Here is a 14,888-nt window from a genome sequence, read left to right as displayed (position 1 = left end):
ATCACTCCTGTTAATTTTGCCTAAAACACCTAGAAAAAGCATTGAAAAAGTAAATAAAGGTCTGTTTCTGAACCATTTGGAGTATATGCATGGTTTAGGGTTTATTTGAAAGGTAAGACTCTGAATTTTTTCCTCATACAGTCAGAATCACTGTCAGTGCTACTGGCATTAGGAGTTATTTATTTTCATTCTCGCCTGAATTGCAAAATTGCATTAACCTGGGCTAAGGAGGGTTATCAGCTAATCAACTTAAATCAATAAAGTACAGACGAAAACTTTACATGTGAACCATACTGTATATTGGGGGCATTTTGTGGCAGACAGTAGTTCAGTCTGTAAGGACTTTGCTTGGGAACTGGAGGGTGACCGGTTCAAGTCCCGGTACAGTCCAAGTATGGAATTTGGGCTGGTAGCTGGAGAGGTACCAGTTCCCTTCCTGGGCACTGTCGAGGTGTCCTTGAGCAAGGCACCGAACCCCCAACTGCTCTGAGCGCAATCCATATGCAGCCCCCTCACTCAGACATCTCTCCGTTAGTGCATGTCCATAGGTTCCCGTTTGTGCGTATTTTGAGCCTATGTTTGTGTAGCATAAGTAAAAACATTGAATTTCCCTTGGGAATTAATAAAGTAAACCTTATTCTTCTTTTAGCTACAAAGGCTAGCATATGAAGCTTTTTTGTCCTGGGCAATACAGGAAAATCAATATATATGGCTCTCAAGCTAAATGCTGTATATTCACAAAAACACAGAGTCTTTCTCATGAGTGGGCACCTCTGCAATATGTGCATTTAGAGGGAAAAAGGGACTAGACTCAACTAAAACAGTGGGTTCCTTGCGCAGCCATGACCAGATCAATCATTGAATGCAAGCGTGACGATAGGCAGGACACCCCCAACAGCCGCGTTACAAAAGTCAAGGCATGCAGATTCGTCACTTTGTGATGCAAGAGAGTACATGAAGCACATAAAGCATGAGCTCTCGCATTTTGCAACATATTTACCTTCATAGATTGGCACTTTGCATAGGAGCATTTGCCATTGGTGGGTGAATGTGTGTGTGAAAGGATGAATGTGACATGTAGTGTAAAAGTGCTTTGAATGGTTGGAAGACTAGAACAGCGGTATAAAAGTGCAGTCCATTTACCATAACTATGAATAGAGTCAAAAAGCAACCAAGAGTGCAGTGTAGATCAATACATAGGATAGATGAAAATAGACAAAAAACATAAGATAGATAAATAGATTAAATAAAGTGGACAGAAAAAATAGACGCACATTGTGGATAATTGTTTGCAATGATCTTCTACATTTCCTGAGTAACATGCACTTCCACTTGCCACATTTAAGGCAAAATGTACAAATGTTAATTATTGAACTTGAAAAGTAACTCCTTTAATTGTAATTATGACAGTTTCAGTGGAGCACTGTTTATTAATTGTACATTTTTGCACTACTTACGCATTCAGCCGGTCCGCTATAGTCTGCCAGGCTTTCTCTCGTTCTTTAATTATAGCAGCTGTATTTCCTTTTTTTCTAATTATGTGTTTCATTCCTTCGTATATCTCCATGAGGAGCTGTTGTTCTGCTGATGAAAAGTATGATGCGTCTTGTCCATTTTTCCATCCGTGATTCTGTGATCGATCCTGTGGTCTATTTAAGAATGCCTTGAACGTGCACTTATCCTGACTATCTGCACCTGGCTTGACATAGCTGCGCCTTCTCATCCTGGCTCGGCGAACCTGCAACCAATTAAGCCAGGATGCGCAGATTAAACTAGGTCAAGCTGGGCTTTCTCAGTTATCCTGGATTTCTTTATTCTACTTTTATGCAATACCCCTCTGGTCTAGACCGTACTCTTTGTTATGTTATTTAAAGAGAGGCCCAACATGAATCACCATGAGTAGCACTTAGCAACATTCGGCACAATGGCAAGGAAAACCTTCCTTTTAACAGGCAGAAACCTCGAACAGAACCAGACTCATGTTGAACAGCCATCTGCCTCGACTGGATGGGCAGAAAAATGGGATAGAAGGAGATGCAGGATAGAGACAGGCAAAGAGAGCAACAACATCATATGTTCTTGTTACATCAACAACAACAGGTAATACATACTTGCTCAAAAACACACAGGGCCCTATTTACACGATGGAAGGCGCACAGTCTAAAGTGCATGGAGCACTGTGATTTATGGCGTGTCCTACCCAGTTTGCTAGTTAGAAGACGCAAAATGGCTCAAGTTCCTGGATTATTCATAGGTGTCTTTTACATAACATAATTAAACCAATCAGAATGCCAGCTATTTACATGGCAGATTTCAGTCATTCTTCGGCTCAGACCGGCATATTTGACTTCTTTCTTTCCACTGTGCCCTTGCACACGCATAACACACACAGGTCACTGTACAATATACAGTATGTCGAAGCACGGACTCATGTTATAAATTACCTGTGTACCTTATGCTCGAGGCACAGCAGCGTAACATGAATTATTTACATCTCCAGACACGCCGTCAGGATCGGACAGGATCTTATGTTTATAAAGTGCTGTGTGCTTAACATCAAAGAAAGGTAGGCTTTAAATATTTATTTAGCCTACTTATTGTTGCTGCTGGATCGCACGGCTGTATTCTCCAGTGTGTGCATAATGGACAATGGACAGTGTATTATTATTATTATATATCTGTGGGCACGATTGTCGGTGCCACAGGTAGTTATGTCAGAGAACTGTAATAAATGTACCTCTTAGTTGTATGTGTGTGTCTGTTTCTGCATGTATTAGAGAGAGCGTGCATCAGAGTGAGAGTGCATTATTGAAAGCTTTGTGTCGGTCTCTGCAGTTTTTAGCCTGTGCGTGGCTCGAGCAGGCATCTTCCTAATGGGGAATGCACCTGCTTCACCAGATCGGTAACAAACAGAAAACAATATCATGATTTAAGGAGACGAGGAAAACAAAAGCTTGCTGTCTCACAGTCCCATAAACAAAGCTTTTTCACTGTATCAGCAAATACACTGCTTTGTGTGTGTGAATGGGTGAATGTGATATGTAGTGTAAAAGCAGCTTTAAGTGGTCGCAAAGACTAGAAAATCGCTATTTAAGTACAGTCCATTTACCATTTACTTTAAACAGCGGACAGACTGCACCATAGACTTAGACTTTACACCAGGTTTTTATTGGTCTATGGCGCAGTCACTTTCTGACCTGAAGATAGCAATGTGCCACCTTTTTGTCTGACCACACCTCATTTTACATACTCTAGGTTTGCCAAGAATCAGAACCATCCATGTGGTCAAAGAAACTCAGTTCCCAAAGCCCAAATGTCTAAAGTCTAATGGAGTACTTGTTGTAAGATGTGAGACCCTACTCAAACAAAGACATAATAATTTGCTGTCTGTTTGTAACATTGCATTTCCTGAACACTCGCGCAACTTACTCTGTATGTATACTACCTATCTCATGACAATCTGCATATATTGTGTCTGTAGGATTTCAGTTTCCTGCTGTTGTGGGCTATCAGTTATACTACTTGTTTTGTATGCTGGTGACCCTTACTATTTATACATTATAAATGTCTGGTGGAGTCATATACACTTTTCTTATAGTAGACATCATCACAGGACATATACTACTGAAATATTTCTATCAATGATTGTTTTTGTTCCATTGAGACACCAGTGAGCTCCCATTTATAACTTGGTAAAGCTTTATAGCAGGGGTTCAGTGGAAAGGCAACTGTCCAACATTTCTCACAGTTATAATAACATTGTGCTCACAAAAATGAGTTGATGTCTGGAAACAGGAAGATGAAGAGTAGTCCAACAGAGGAAACTAAAAACAAGCAGTCTGATAGGGTTTATCAACCAACAGGTCAAGGTTGATAAATGCTCCACACTACTATTGTTCGTGTATCTTGTGGTAAACAGCAAACAACAACATATGTTAAAAGTATATTTATTACATGCTTTTATAAAATACTTCTAAGTGCACTTAGAATACTTTAAAAAATGTATTTTAGTGAAATATACTCTTACTTAAATGTTAGTATAATAACTTAAAGTACACTAGAGGCTTGTTTTCAAATATATTTATTGCATACTTTCAGGCAGTGTGTTAAATTATTTATTAAAAGCATAATATTATACAAAAGCACACTTCAATAAAATTCATTTTTAACATGCTCTGTAAAAAATTACTTTAGTGTGTATGTAATTAATTAGTGCACAAATATAGGCTATAATTAGTGTATTGTTAAAAATGAGCTTTGAAAATACCTGAGAAGTATACTTACACATCATTAACCGAAATTATTCATAAGTTAAAATTTTAATTTAAATTGTACTCTTTTGATCTACTTTTTATTGCTTTAATAATTATTCATTTCAAGCTTAATCCAAAAGGCAACTGGACTTGGTTGAAGTTCTTGAATAGTAATTCACAGCATATCTACGTAAATTGACTTGCTGACTCAACGTCAAGTCAAACGTCTCTTAATGTTTTGTTTTGATGCCCTATCACGTTTAAGTCAAGTTCGCTTTACTCAATATCAGGAGATTACTGTAGCAAAGATTCTTAGTAGCGATCAAATTGTTTCTGACGTACCTCATCGGGTGCCAGACCAACAATCAGTTTTCAAAAGGTGCCAAAACAGGTAACTGTGCATAATTGTCTCAATAATGATATATTTTTCCATTTATCATATTTTTACTTGTTAATCTTATTCAACTTAAGATTTAACTTTAGACCAGTGTCACTTGAAAAAACAGGCTCACTGTAGAACTGTACATGCTAAAAATGAATTGATACATCCCTTACATTGTCAAGCAAATACCCAGCTAGCAGGGAACATTCCCATAACATTTGTTACATTACCTACAAGTTCCAATTACGTTTGAAAGAAATGTTTATCATTTCAAATAATGTTCTTGTGATGTTAAAACTTAAACTAAGACAAAATGTTTTAACTGCAACATTCAAGATATTTTCAGGATGTTATTGAGGCCTAGGATCTCAGAACGCCTTTTATAAAACATTTGCTCAAAGGTAGAACATGCTTACTGCAACATTCTGAGAATCTTCTCAGGATGTTAGTATGGCCTGAACTATCAGAAAGTGATTTATAAAACGTTCCTGAAATGTGATTTGAACATTATCACTGCAACTTTCTGGAAATGTTTTCAGAGAACGTTCTCCTACTATTAAAAACATTGCACATAACATTCTCAGAACGTTCTTATAGCGAAACATTTCTAGATGGGCGATCATTATTTGTTATTTTCAGTACCTTAAAAGTATAACTAAATTAAGCTGTTTAAGTAAGATTCCACACTCAATCCTGAACTATTTCTCATCCGTTTTCTTTATCAGGTGCAGTTTTTGAAGGACATTCAAGTACATCAGCCTCAAAAATGCTAACTGAAAAATCTTAATGCAGTTTGCCAGGAAATTATATATGTTGCCCCTTTTTTTATTTATTATTTAAAGGCCCAATAGTTTTAACTGAGATGGCATTGTTTGATAATGATCTTTTAAAGATTTGTGATTTCCCTCAGATTTATTAAAAAAGTAATACTAATTGTTTTTTTTTTTTATGTTAAGCACTTTTATTTTAATGTGGAGTTAACACAGTAACTATTTGTACTCTTTAAAGAGCAGCAATTAAACTTAAAAGCCCTTGACCTACAGTGTTCAGAGAAGTTTGTAATTTTTATTATAAATGATGACACAAATATGTTTAGACACACCTTTGAATTGTATTGACTAAGTGCATTTTTAATATAGATAAGCTGAAAATATATTTTTTAATTGTGATGAAAGTATACTCAAAATATTTCAAAAGTAGAAATTAACACATGATTCAGCTTTATCTTTTAGTACTATGATCACATTTGAAATAACATCAATTGTATTTTGAAGTGTATTTGTAACACATTTCAAAGTGTGGCAAAGTATGTTGAAGTGTATTTGTTGAGTGCTACCGACTTTACCTTGAAGTGTACTATTTTGGTAATTTGAATAAACTTGAAGTATGGTTACAAGTAAGCTATTATAGTGTGCTTGAAGTGCAATTGGTATACTCTTAAAATGTTTTTTTAATTTCACTGCGAAGACATTTAAAGCATGTAAGAAAATACATATGCAGTAGTATATTGAAGTGTACTTAAGTTTACAAAAAATAGTCCCATTTTAGTACGGTAAAGTACACTAAAGACACCTAATATGGAGCTTTTGTCCTACTTTAGTACAACTAAAGGTAAATAAGAACAAAATTAGTTGTTCCATTTTAACACATTTCAAGTGTACCAACTATTAGTCTGTTAGCTAGTACACTTTTGTGTGCTTTAGTAACATTTACTTACATTTACTAACATTACTTTAAAATACACTTTTTTCACTCGGGTGTATTCGACATATTGGCTAGCATCATGAAGAGAAACCCTAATGAATGTAGAAGGCAGTAGGTAAAACCTAAAAAAAAGTTCTTAACTTTTGCATTCCTCTTATCATCCATCAGCTAAAATATGTAAATTTCTGTTTTATCTCTTTGTCTCTCTCACCCTCCAGAGGCAGAGCAGAGCAGTAGTCCCAGTCGCACAGGAGTGGGCTCTGATCAGGAGGACAGTCGAACCGCCACCATGGGTAATGTAAAGGATATTCCATTATATAGGAACATTCTGTTTTTTTTCACCTGATTACATGAGAAGGGAATGTTTGTGCACAACCCTGATCTTTAATTTCTGTCTGCGTATAAGCTTATTTTCCCTTTCTGTAATGACTTAAAAAACACAGCAATAACCCCATACATAAATAACCAATCAACTCAGTTTGCTGCGATAGAGGATTCATTTGTAATTACAAATTAAAATGTCATTGCTTTTTTAAAACATTTGGAACAGATGAAGGATTAGGATCAAGAAAAGCCATTCCTATATAGCATTACATAGTATTATTAAGTCTCATCTCTAGTCTTGACATTGCACCAAAGGTTTAGGATAAGGCTAATGGAGGCATGGGACATCATTGACGAGTGCCACATGCCATAACAATTCTTCCACTTGTTTCTGTTTGGACTACTGATGTTAGACTTTTATGTTCAATAACCATCTGATTGTTTTCAACAGCTATGAGGTACAAATGAAATGTGTATAAAAAGTTTTAATCAGCGTATATAACATGCACAATACAGACCTATTACATTCTATGCTGATTAATCTGCGAGAGACCAATATTGGCTGATAAAATTGTCCAACCAATAAATCTGTAGAATACAAATGTATTTGTATGGCAGTCAATATCTGAGTTTATTTATATGAACAAATTGCCTATGCTATAGACTCACACACATACAAAGCCCTTTAAAGCTTATTGCTGTTGTGTTTCTACAGATGGTCCAGAGTTCCAGGAGAGTTTTGTGACATCAGGAGTTTTCAGTGTCACTGAGCTTGTTCAGGTTTCAAGAAGTAAGTGTTCTTTACAAAGAGCTTTAGTCCTTACCTAGCTTTAATACGATTATTACTTGGAACACACACCTTTAGAGTTAGTTTGAGTTATATGTAGGATCACAAAGTTGGCCATTTGACTGAAAAATACTTTGCATGGACAATACAGCCCTATATATTTAAAAGCCAAATAAACAACAAAAATGTACCATAGTTCTAATATATATGCATAAACACTTCTATTCTTCCAATGTGCATGAGATGGCACTTCATCTAATGGGCCTCTGCATCAGAATTCATGTCCCAAGTCAAAATATTTGGTGTCATACAATCCATTGGGCTCCCTTTACCAAAGTGTATGTAAATGTTAAATGAGTGGAACAGTTAGAATGACAAATCTACAAAAATAAGGCTTTTTAATTATTCCCTTTTCACAGTTAGGGCCCTATCGTACACCCGGCACAAAGCACTGCAGTGCACAGCGCAAGTGTCGTTGCTATTTTCCGCCCGACGCAGTTGTCATTTTCACGTTGTGTTTAGCAAGTGATCTTATGCCCACGTTGGCACACATGGGCGTGTTATATCGTACTGTGTGTGTTCTGCTTGTGCAGGGGCACAGTGGAAGGAAAGAAGTTTAATATACATGACATATAATATCATGACACATGATACCGGCCCGAGTCCGGTTTATATAAGAAGAAGAATTATATTGGCAGAATGAAAATAGCAGATTTCAGAAATACTAATTACCTACAGAGGCTTATATTTTCGAGCTCTGTCCACCAGTCAGTTTAGAACCGAAAAAGCCTTTCGGATAAGAGGTGAAACGTCTTCAAGAACTTCAACCAAGTCCAACTTGCCTTTTAAGCCTAGAATTACCATGACCCTAAATCATTTAGCACCACAGCCCTTAATCTGTATTTCTGTCCTTTGTTCTAAACTGAAAAACAAACCCATCCCTGCTGCTGTTTTACCAGATGACTGCTATTTGATTGATTAATGATTATGAGTCATCAGGGTAATGAAATTTTGATTTGCTTCACACCTTTCAAGATGGGAGGAAAAAAAATATTCATAGCAGATTTTGTTAATTCAATCCAGGTAGTTAGGATATCTGATAAGCCGAAAGAGTCTGATTTCAATTTTCATGGTGTAAGTCATAACTATCTCCCTATGTGTGTAGCTCCTGTAGTCACAGGAGTAGGACCTAGTTTCTCTATGGGGGAGCTCCAGGGTCATCTGGCATACGACCTCAATCAGTCTGTCAACCAGCCAGTCAGCCTCAGAAGATCACTGGCCAGCACCTCATCCAGCGGGTAATCACGCACACACACACACACACACACACACACACACACACACACACACACACACACATACGCTCAGACTACACATTAGCAAATAATGAATATATATATATGCTCCACATTAAGATAGTCCAATTTTCTTTCAGAAAATGCATGTTATTTCTTCATAAAATATAACCTAAATATAATAGTGGGAGGCTTCAGTATTTTTTTAATAGATGGCAAATATAGTACAGGAACTTATTTGTTCAATAACCCCTCCGAGACATTTTGTGAAATTCAACAATATAAGTCATCCTAACATTTAGTTGACGTTTGGAGTCTACAAAATCCAGACTCAAACATATATACACCAATCAGCCATGACATAATGACCACTGACAGGTAAAGTGAATAACATTGATTATCTCGTTACAATGGCACATGTCAGTGGGTGGGTTTGTTTGGCAGCAAGTGGACATTTTGTCCTGAAAGTTGATGTGTTGGAAGCAAAACAAATGGCCAAGCATAAGAATGTAAGTGTCTTTGACAAGGGCCAAAAGGTGTCAGAACACAGAGTGTCTCTTGGTGGAAACCAAGTACACCCCTTCATTTGAAGAGGTATTCCCTGATGGCAGTGGCCTGCTTCAGCAGGATAATGCGCCCTGCCACATTGCAAATATGGTTCAGTTTACCAAACACAATCTGCTGCTAACATCTTGGTTCCAGATACCACAGCACACCTTCAGAGGTCTAGTGGAGTCCATGCCTTGATGGGTCAAGGCTCTTTTGATGGCAGAAGGGGGACCTACATCTGAATTGTTCAGAGTACATGCCATTAAGATGGGGTCATGGAGAAAAAAAAAGTATTTGACGAATGAGAAAAATTTAATGGAAGAGATTAATGAACTGAATAAAAGGCTGAAATGCAACTGCCCTCTGTACAAATTGCTTTTTCAATAAAAAGGAAATAATTACTACTTGAGAATTGATTTTCTAAGCATTTTAATGATATTATCAATAGATCTTGCACCAATTGGAGGGAAAAAAGGAAGAAGTGCACTGCACAATAAGATGAAACCAAATAAATTATGCGAAGAAAAACATTGAAACCGGAAAGCTATGCTCAGACACACAGAAAGAGGGCATCATCATGCTCTTAAAGCAAAACTCAGAGTGGAACATTAGAGACCACTGACACTGCTCTACTTTGACACCAGTATCCTCTCCAAATGTATTGCACTAAAAATCCAAAAGATTATCAGTGATTTAATAAAAGGGTGCTTTATTGGTGATAACATATGGGTGTTGTCTTGATACTATAGACTACTATGAAAATGAACAAAAACCTGGGCTTTTATTTATGTTGTCTTAGAAAAGGCTTTTGACAAAGTAGATGGAACTTAAAAAGCTCTAAATTTTTTTCATGTTTCATGCGAAACTCGCATAAAACGGGTTAAGGTTATTTGTATAATCAACCAACAAAATACCAGAAAAACCATCAAAATAGCGAATAATGGACATTTATCCAATACTTTATCATTGTCTTGAGGCCTACGACAGAGATGCCCACTATCATCATACTTGTTTTTATTATGTATTGAAATTTTTTTAATTAGGGTTAGAAATAATTAATTAATAAGTGGTTTAAAACCAAAGGATAGAAACAAAACTATGCAGATGATTCAACTTTTTATTTGCAGCCTGAGAAATCTTCACTAGAAGCCTTTATATATGATTTGAATCTTTTTTTCAAAATTTCCAGATTAAGGCCAAATTTTTAAAAATGCACAATTCTGACAGTTGGACTACTGAGGGATACAGATGTTTTGTTTTGCTTTTATTAATAGGACAGTGGATAGAATCAGAAATATGGGAAGAAAAATGGGAAATGACATGCAACAAAGGGCCGAGGGGCAGAGTTGAACCCAGGGCAGCCGCATCGAGGGCTTTGCCTCTGAACACAAGGCATGCTCTTTAACCACTGAGCTAAACCAGCACCCTGGATTATAGATGTTAATCTTCATTTCCCACCTCCAGTCAAGTGGAGTAATGGCACCGTAGATCTTTTGGGAATATATATATTCCAGTAAATCTTAAAGACTTCAGTGAATAAGATGAATTATGAACCAAAAATGTACAAATTTAAAAAAAATTACAACCATGGCGGGGGAAAATACTATTTACAAGGAAAGATGACATTGATAAATACAAATGTAATTCCTCAGTTAATTTAATTGTTACTGTACTCGTCTCTCCAGAGGCCTCCGTCTTTAAATATTTTAAATAAAAAATCTTTAAGTTAATTTAAAACAATAACCCTGACAAGATTAGAAGGCACAATATATATTACACATGAATATGGTGGACTACATTTAGAAAATATATATGAATGTCCTTTGTGCACTTTTTCTCTGTCAGCAAGCTATTTTGTTTTTTAAAGGAATGTTAGCAAGCATTTCTCCCTTTTTTAAAGATGCATTGAAGGCTTTCTTAAAGCCCTTGTAAACACAAATCCACAAAATCCTTCTAACAGTGTAATTTAGGGTCTTATGGACATACTAATAAACATCTTAAAAGTTTTAGAAATTAGTTTTAATCCAAACTCGAGTTATTGCCATTCTTTCTTTGTTAACTTCCCTGATGCTGGGGTTAAATTGGGCGTGGTTATGTATGATATTTATCACGTCATAAATTTCCGTGAACCAATCAACCGCAATTGTCCGGCCCTCACAGATGCAATAACACTTCTCGGCTCGCGATCAATCTTCCTCTCTGAGTCTGAGCTAACTCCTGTCCACATACCCTGAACGTCATGCCTGTGTGTGCTGTCCCCGGGTGCACATCTACCATTTGAGATGACAACATGTCATTCTTTTATTTTCTAAATGCGGCGGACTTGGAGAAGCAGCAGTGTTTGTGCTACATACATTTATTGAATTGTTGCAGCCGCTGCTTAAAAAGTTAATTAAACGACTCTTTAGAGATCTCCCCTTCAAATCAAGGATCGTCCATCCTCTCCTCATTGAGGAAGAGCACTGATACAGTGAACTCGCAAAGTCTTGGCAACCAAATAAACAACAGCAGGATCGGCAAAAGAGGGTCCGCTCCGCATCGCTGACATCGGCATACATATGCAGTTCTATTACGCAGTGTAAACAGTCTATGTGCCTCTATCAGCTGTGCGCTCAATATCTAACTTTCAGCTCCCTGGCGATGTCCCTCCAGCAAGCTGCACAATATCATACTGAAATGAGGAGATATTGTCTATCTAACTCCGTAGTCCGTAACTCCCTACTGTAAATACATTGATTGTCAGGGTTTATAAGAATTATAAAAGGTGATGTCATTTGGTAACGATCGATCGTTTTAATCGCTACGTCATTAATAACGTTCCTCATCCACACGCGACTCACGTGCTGTGAGAACTGAATTGCGAGAGAAAATATGTAACTTTTGTGACTTAATCAAACAGACTGCTGATGAAGACATTCAACACAGCAGACAGACAGACAGACAGAAGCAGAAGAAGGGGGGGGGGCAGAGTGATCACTTAATGAGGTGAAGAAGAGAGTACAATTAAAGTTTCTAAGTAAGAAATAACCATCTAGAAAGAGGGTAAGTCTACATGTGATGTGCTTCTCACAGAAATCATTGATATATGACATTCATTGAAATCAATTAATTACAAAGCCTGTAATTAATTAGATTCATTTTTTCAATCACCTGACAGCAATTGTTTTGATATGATGTGCACATGCGCATATGCCTGGGTGGTACAACAAACCCTCTACCCTGCTGCTGAAAAAAATCCTAGAGAAAACACTGCTTTCCCATGGGCTATTGTTGTGTTGACAGTTGCCATGAGAACGTGGACAGGCGGGCCCCGGCAGGTGTCAATCAACATGGGATCTGCCACACCTACACAGTCCTGAGAAATGGTCTGAATAGCCAAATGAGCTGTTTTTCAAGAAGATTTTCTAGTGGTTCTGAACACTTATTTTCACTCAGATTTTTGTGGATGCTTTATAACACACTCAACTCTGATATCATATATGTATTTTTGCTATTTCAAGCCCAGTTTCCAGGGCCTCTAAGTTTACAGTATTTCCCTCCATTTACCCAAGAAGACATCCAAAATCAAGTAAAGTGGATGAACTCAGAAGTAATAATAGATGAAAAAAACGTTCTTATGGGAAACACGAAAGAGAAAAGAGCATTTGTGTTTCTAAATTCTCTTCTAGAAGGATGACTTCCTTTTATACCATCAGATAGCCTATGCAATTTTTTTAATGTCAATTAGGTGATATCAGCTATGCCAAATAATTGGAAACAAACATTAAAAAAGAGTGCAATCAGCGGGTCTGTGGAGATATTACAGAGGCCTTACTGCGTTTCCTCTTACTGTTTTTTTCTAATATTCTAATTCACTGGAAAGAATTTCCAGAACATTTTCCCGAACAACAATCACTTCAAAAATCTTTCAGCTCATGTTTACAACAAAATCACTGCTACCAATACACAGCTTAGCATGTTTGAAATTAAACATCACCATTATGTAAATTTTGTAATGAGAAGAGGAAGACCAAATTAATTTGTTTTTCCACTGTCCATATGTTGCATGTCTGTGGACTAATATGCAAAACTAGCTAAAGCCCTTTCAATATTTATCCTCAACTTATACCTTTAAACACTATGTTGGTTTGTCTGGACAAGAATTGTCCCTGGATAATAAATACTATTCTGCTGGATAAAATATGTATATTTAAAGAACTATCAAGAACTAATCGGAACCTAACTTTTGTTAAAAATACATTTTTGCTACTTTTTTGTTTGTCTTCTTGCTCATTCCTGTGAGATCATATCATAACATCCTTTTACTGTGGGTTGTGTTATGTGTACTTTTGCCTGTACTAAATAAATAAATATAAACAAAAAGTAATAGAAAAATTGAATTGCAAATTGCTATAAATCTGTATTGACTACCTCACAGTTGCCTTCAGTATCAAAACATTAGAGTGCACAACCTGCCTTGGTGATTAATCTTAATCTAATGTAATCACTAAGCCAAACAAATATTACTTAACACTTAGTCAAATAAGGTAAATCAATTTTTATATGTAAAGCCCAAAATTACTATTTACTGTTTGCTCCAGAGGGTTTTTCAGTCTACAGTACAACACAATATTGTAAAAACCTCAGTGAGGGCAAATGGATGTTCAATTATTGCTATACTTGCAGAGTAAGCTGCACGGAGATCACAATTTAAACCAGTTTTGGAGCACTAAATAGCGATACTGTAAAATGTAAATAAATATATAACATCAAACCTTGCTTTGACCTTGTACCAAGCTTAGCTCAAATGTTAACCCCAAACCTCTCTATGCTTTCCTTTAAAACAACCCCCTCTTTTAAAGTCTGTATTTCAAAAGCAAATGACATAACAAGTTAACAATGATGTACTTTTCCAAAGCCTCCACAAACAGCATCCTAATGAGGGAGATGCCTTGAAATCAAACTAACCCTATGACTTGATAGTTGTGAAAACATGAGATTGCGAACCAGTGGCTCACACATATGCTGAATATATTTTAACATTAACCTGTACCTTTTCTGTGGTGGCTCCTGTTTACTCCTTCAATCCAAACACATGCAGGTTAGTTCAATTATTGACTCTAATTAACTCTGAGTTTGTTTTTATGCTATTTTGTATACACCTGTTTAGTTGTACCACACCTCTTACATAGTGAATACTGATATAGACTCTGGCCCCCTATAATGATAAAGTGTGTATGACAGATTTGTTGATGCAAGGATTTAAGGATGGTTGGATGGATGGGAACGTGCCATGGCATTGCAAGATAGGGATAAGCAGTTGGTGATTTGTTAATTTTCTAATAGATGGGATGGCCAAAAAGTCTCCCGTAAAAATGTTGTGACTACATGACTTAAAAACAATAGATGGAGAAGAGGATGCTTTAATTAGTTATGAAATTCCGAAGTTTTCAGCATGTAAGTAACAGTAACCAACATTTTTTTCCACAAAAGCCCAGATTTGATTGCCTCCAGGGCATTTTAATGTCATTATTTCATCATATACACTGATCTTTGAAGGATGTGTTTTTGACATTTTGCTAACAAGGGGGTGTTTTCCCCCACATTCCCTCTAT

The 14,888-nt window shown here is 36.6% G+C and overlaps 1 protein-coding gene across 3 annotated transcripts in view; it reads left to right on the top strand.

Moving 5' to 3' along the window:
* Window positions 1-14,888, top strand: part of nfic (nuclear factor I/C) — a 54,314-nt gene that overhangs the window by 17,506 nt on the left and 21,920 nt on the right. For all 3 annotated transcript variants that reach the window (XM_069679589.1, XM_069679587.1, XM_069679588.1), the window contains exons 5-7: window positions 6,558-6,632; window positions 7,379-7,453; window positions 8,616-8,748. In XM_069679589.1, the coding sequence (XP_069535690.1) occupies window positions 6,558-6,632; window positions 7,379-7,453; window positions 8,616-8,748 (283 nt within the window). The remainder of the gene's footprint in view (window positions 1-6,557; window positions 6,633-7,378; window positions 7,454-8,615; window positions 8,749-14,888) is intronic.

Source organism: Semicossyphus pulcher, unplaced genomic scaffold (genome assembly GCF_022749685.1).
Source record: "Semicossyphus pulcher isolate SPU_LCO1_2020_fin unplaced genomic scaffold, fSemPul1.0.p SCAF_4, whole genome shotgun sequence".
NCBI lineage: Eukaryota > Metazoa > Chordata > Actinopteri > Labriformes > Labridae > Semicossyphus > Semicossyphus pulcher.
Note: the sequence above shows the minus strand (reverse complement) of the source record. Positions and strands in the feature narration are given on the sequence as shown.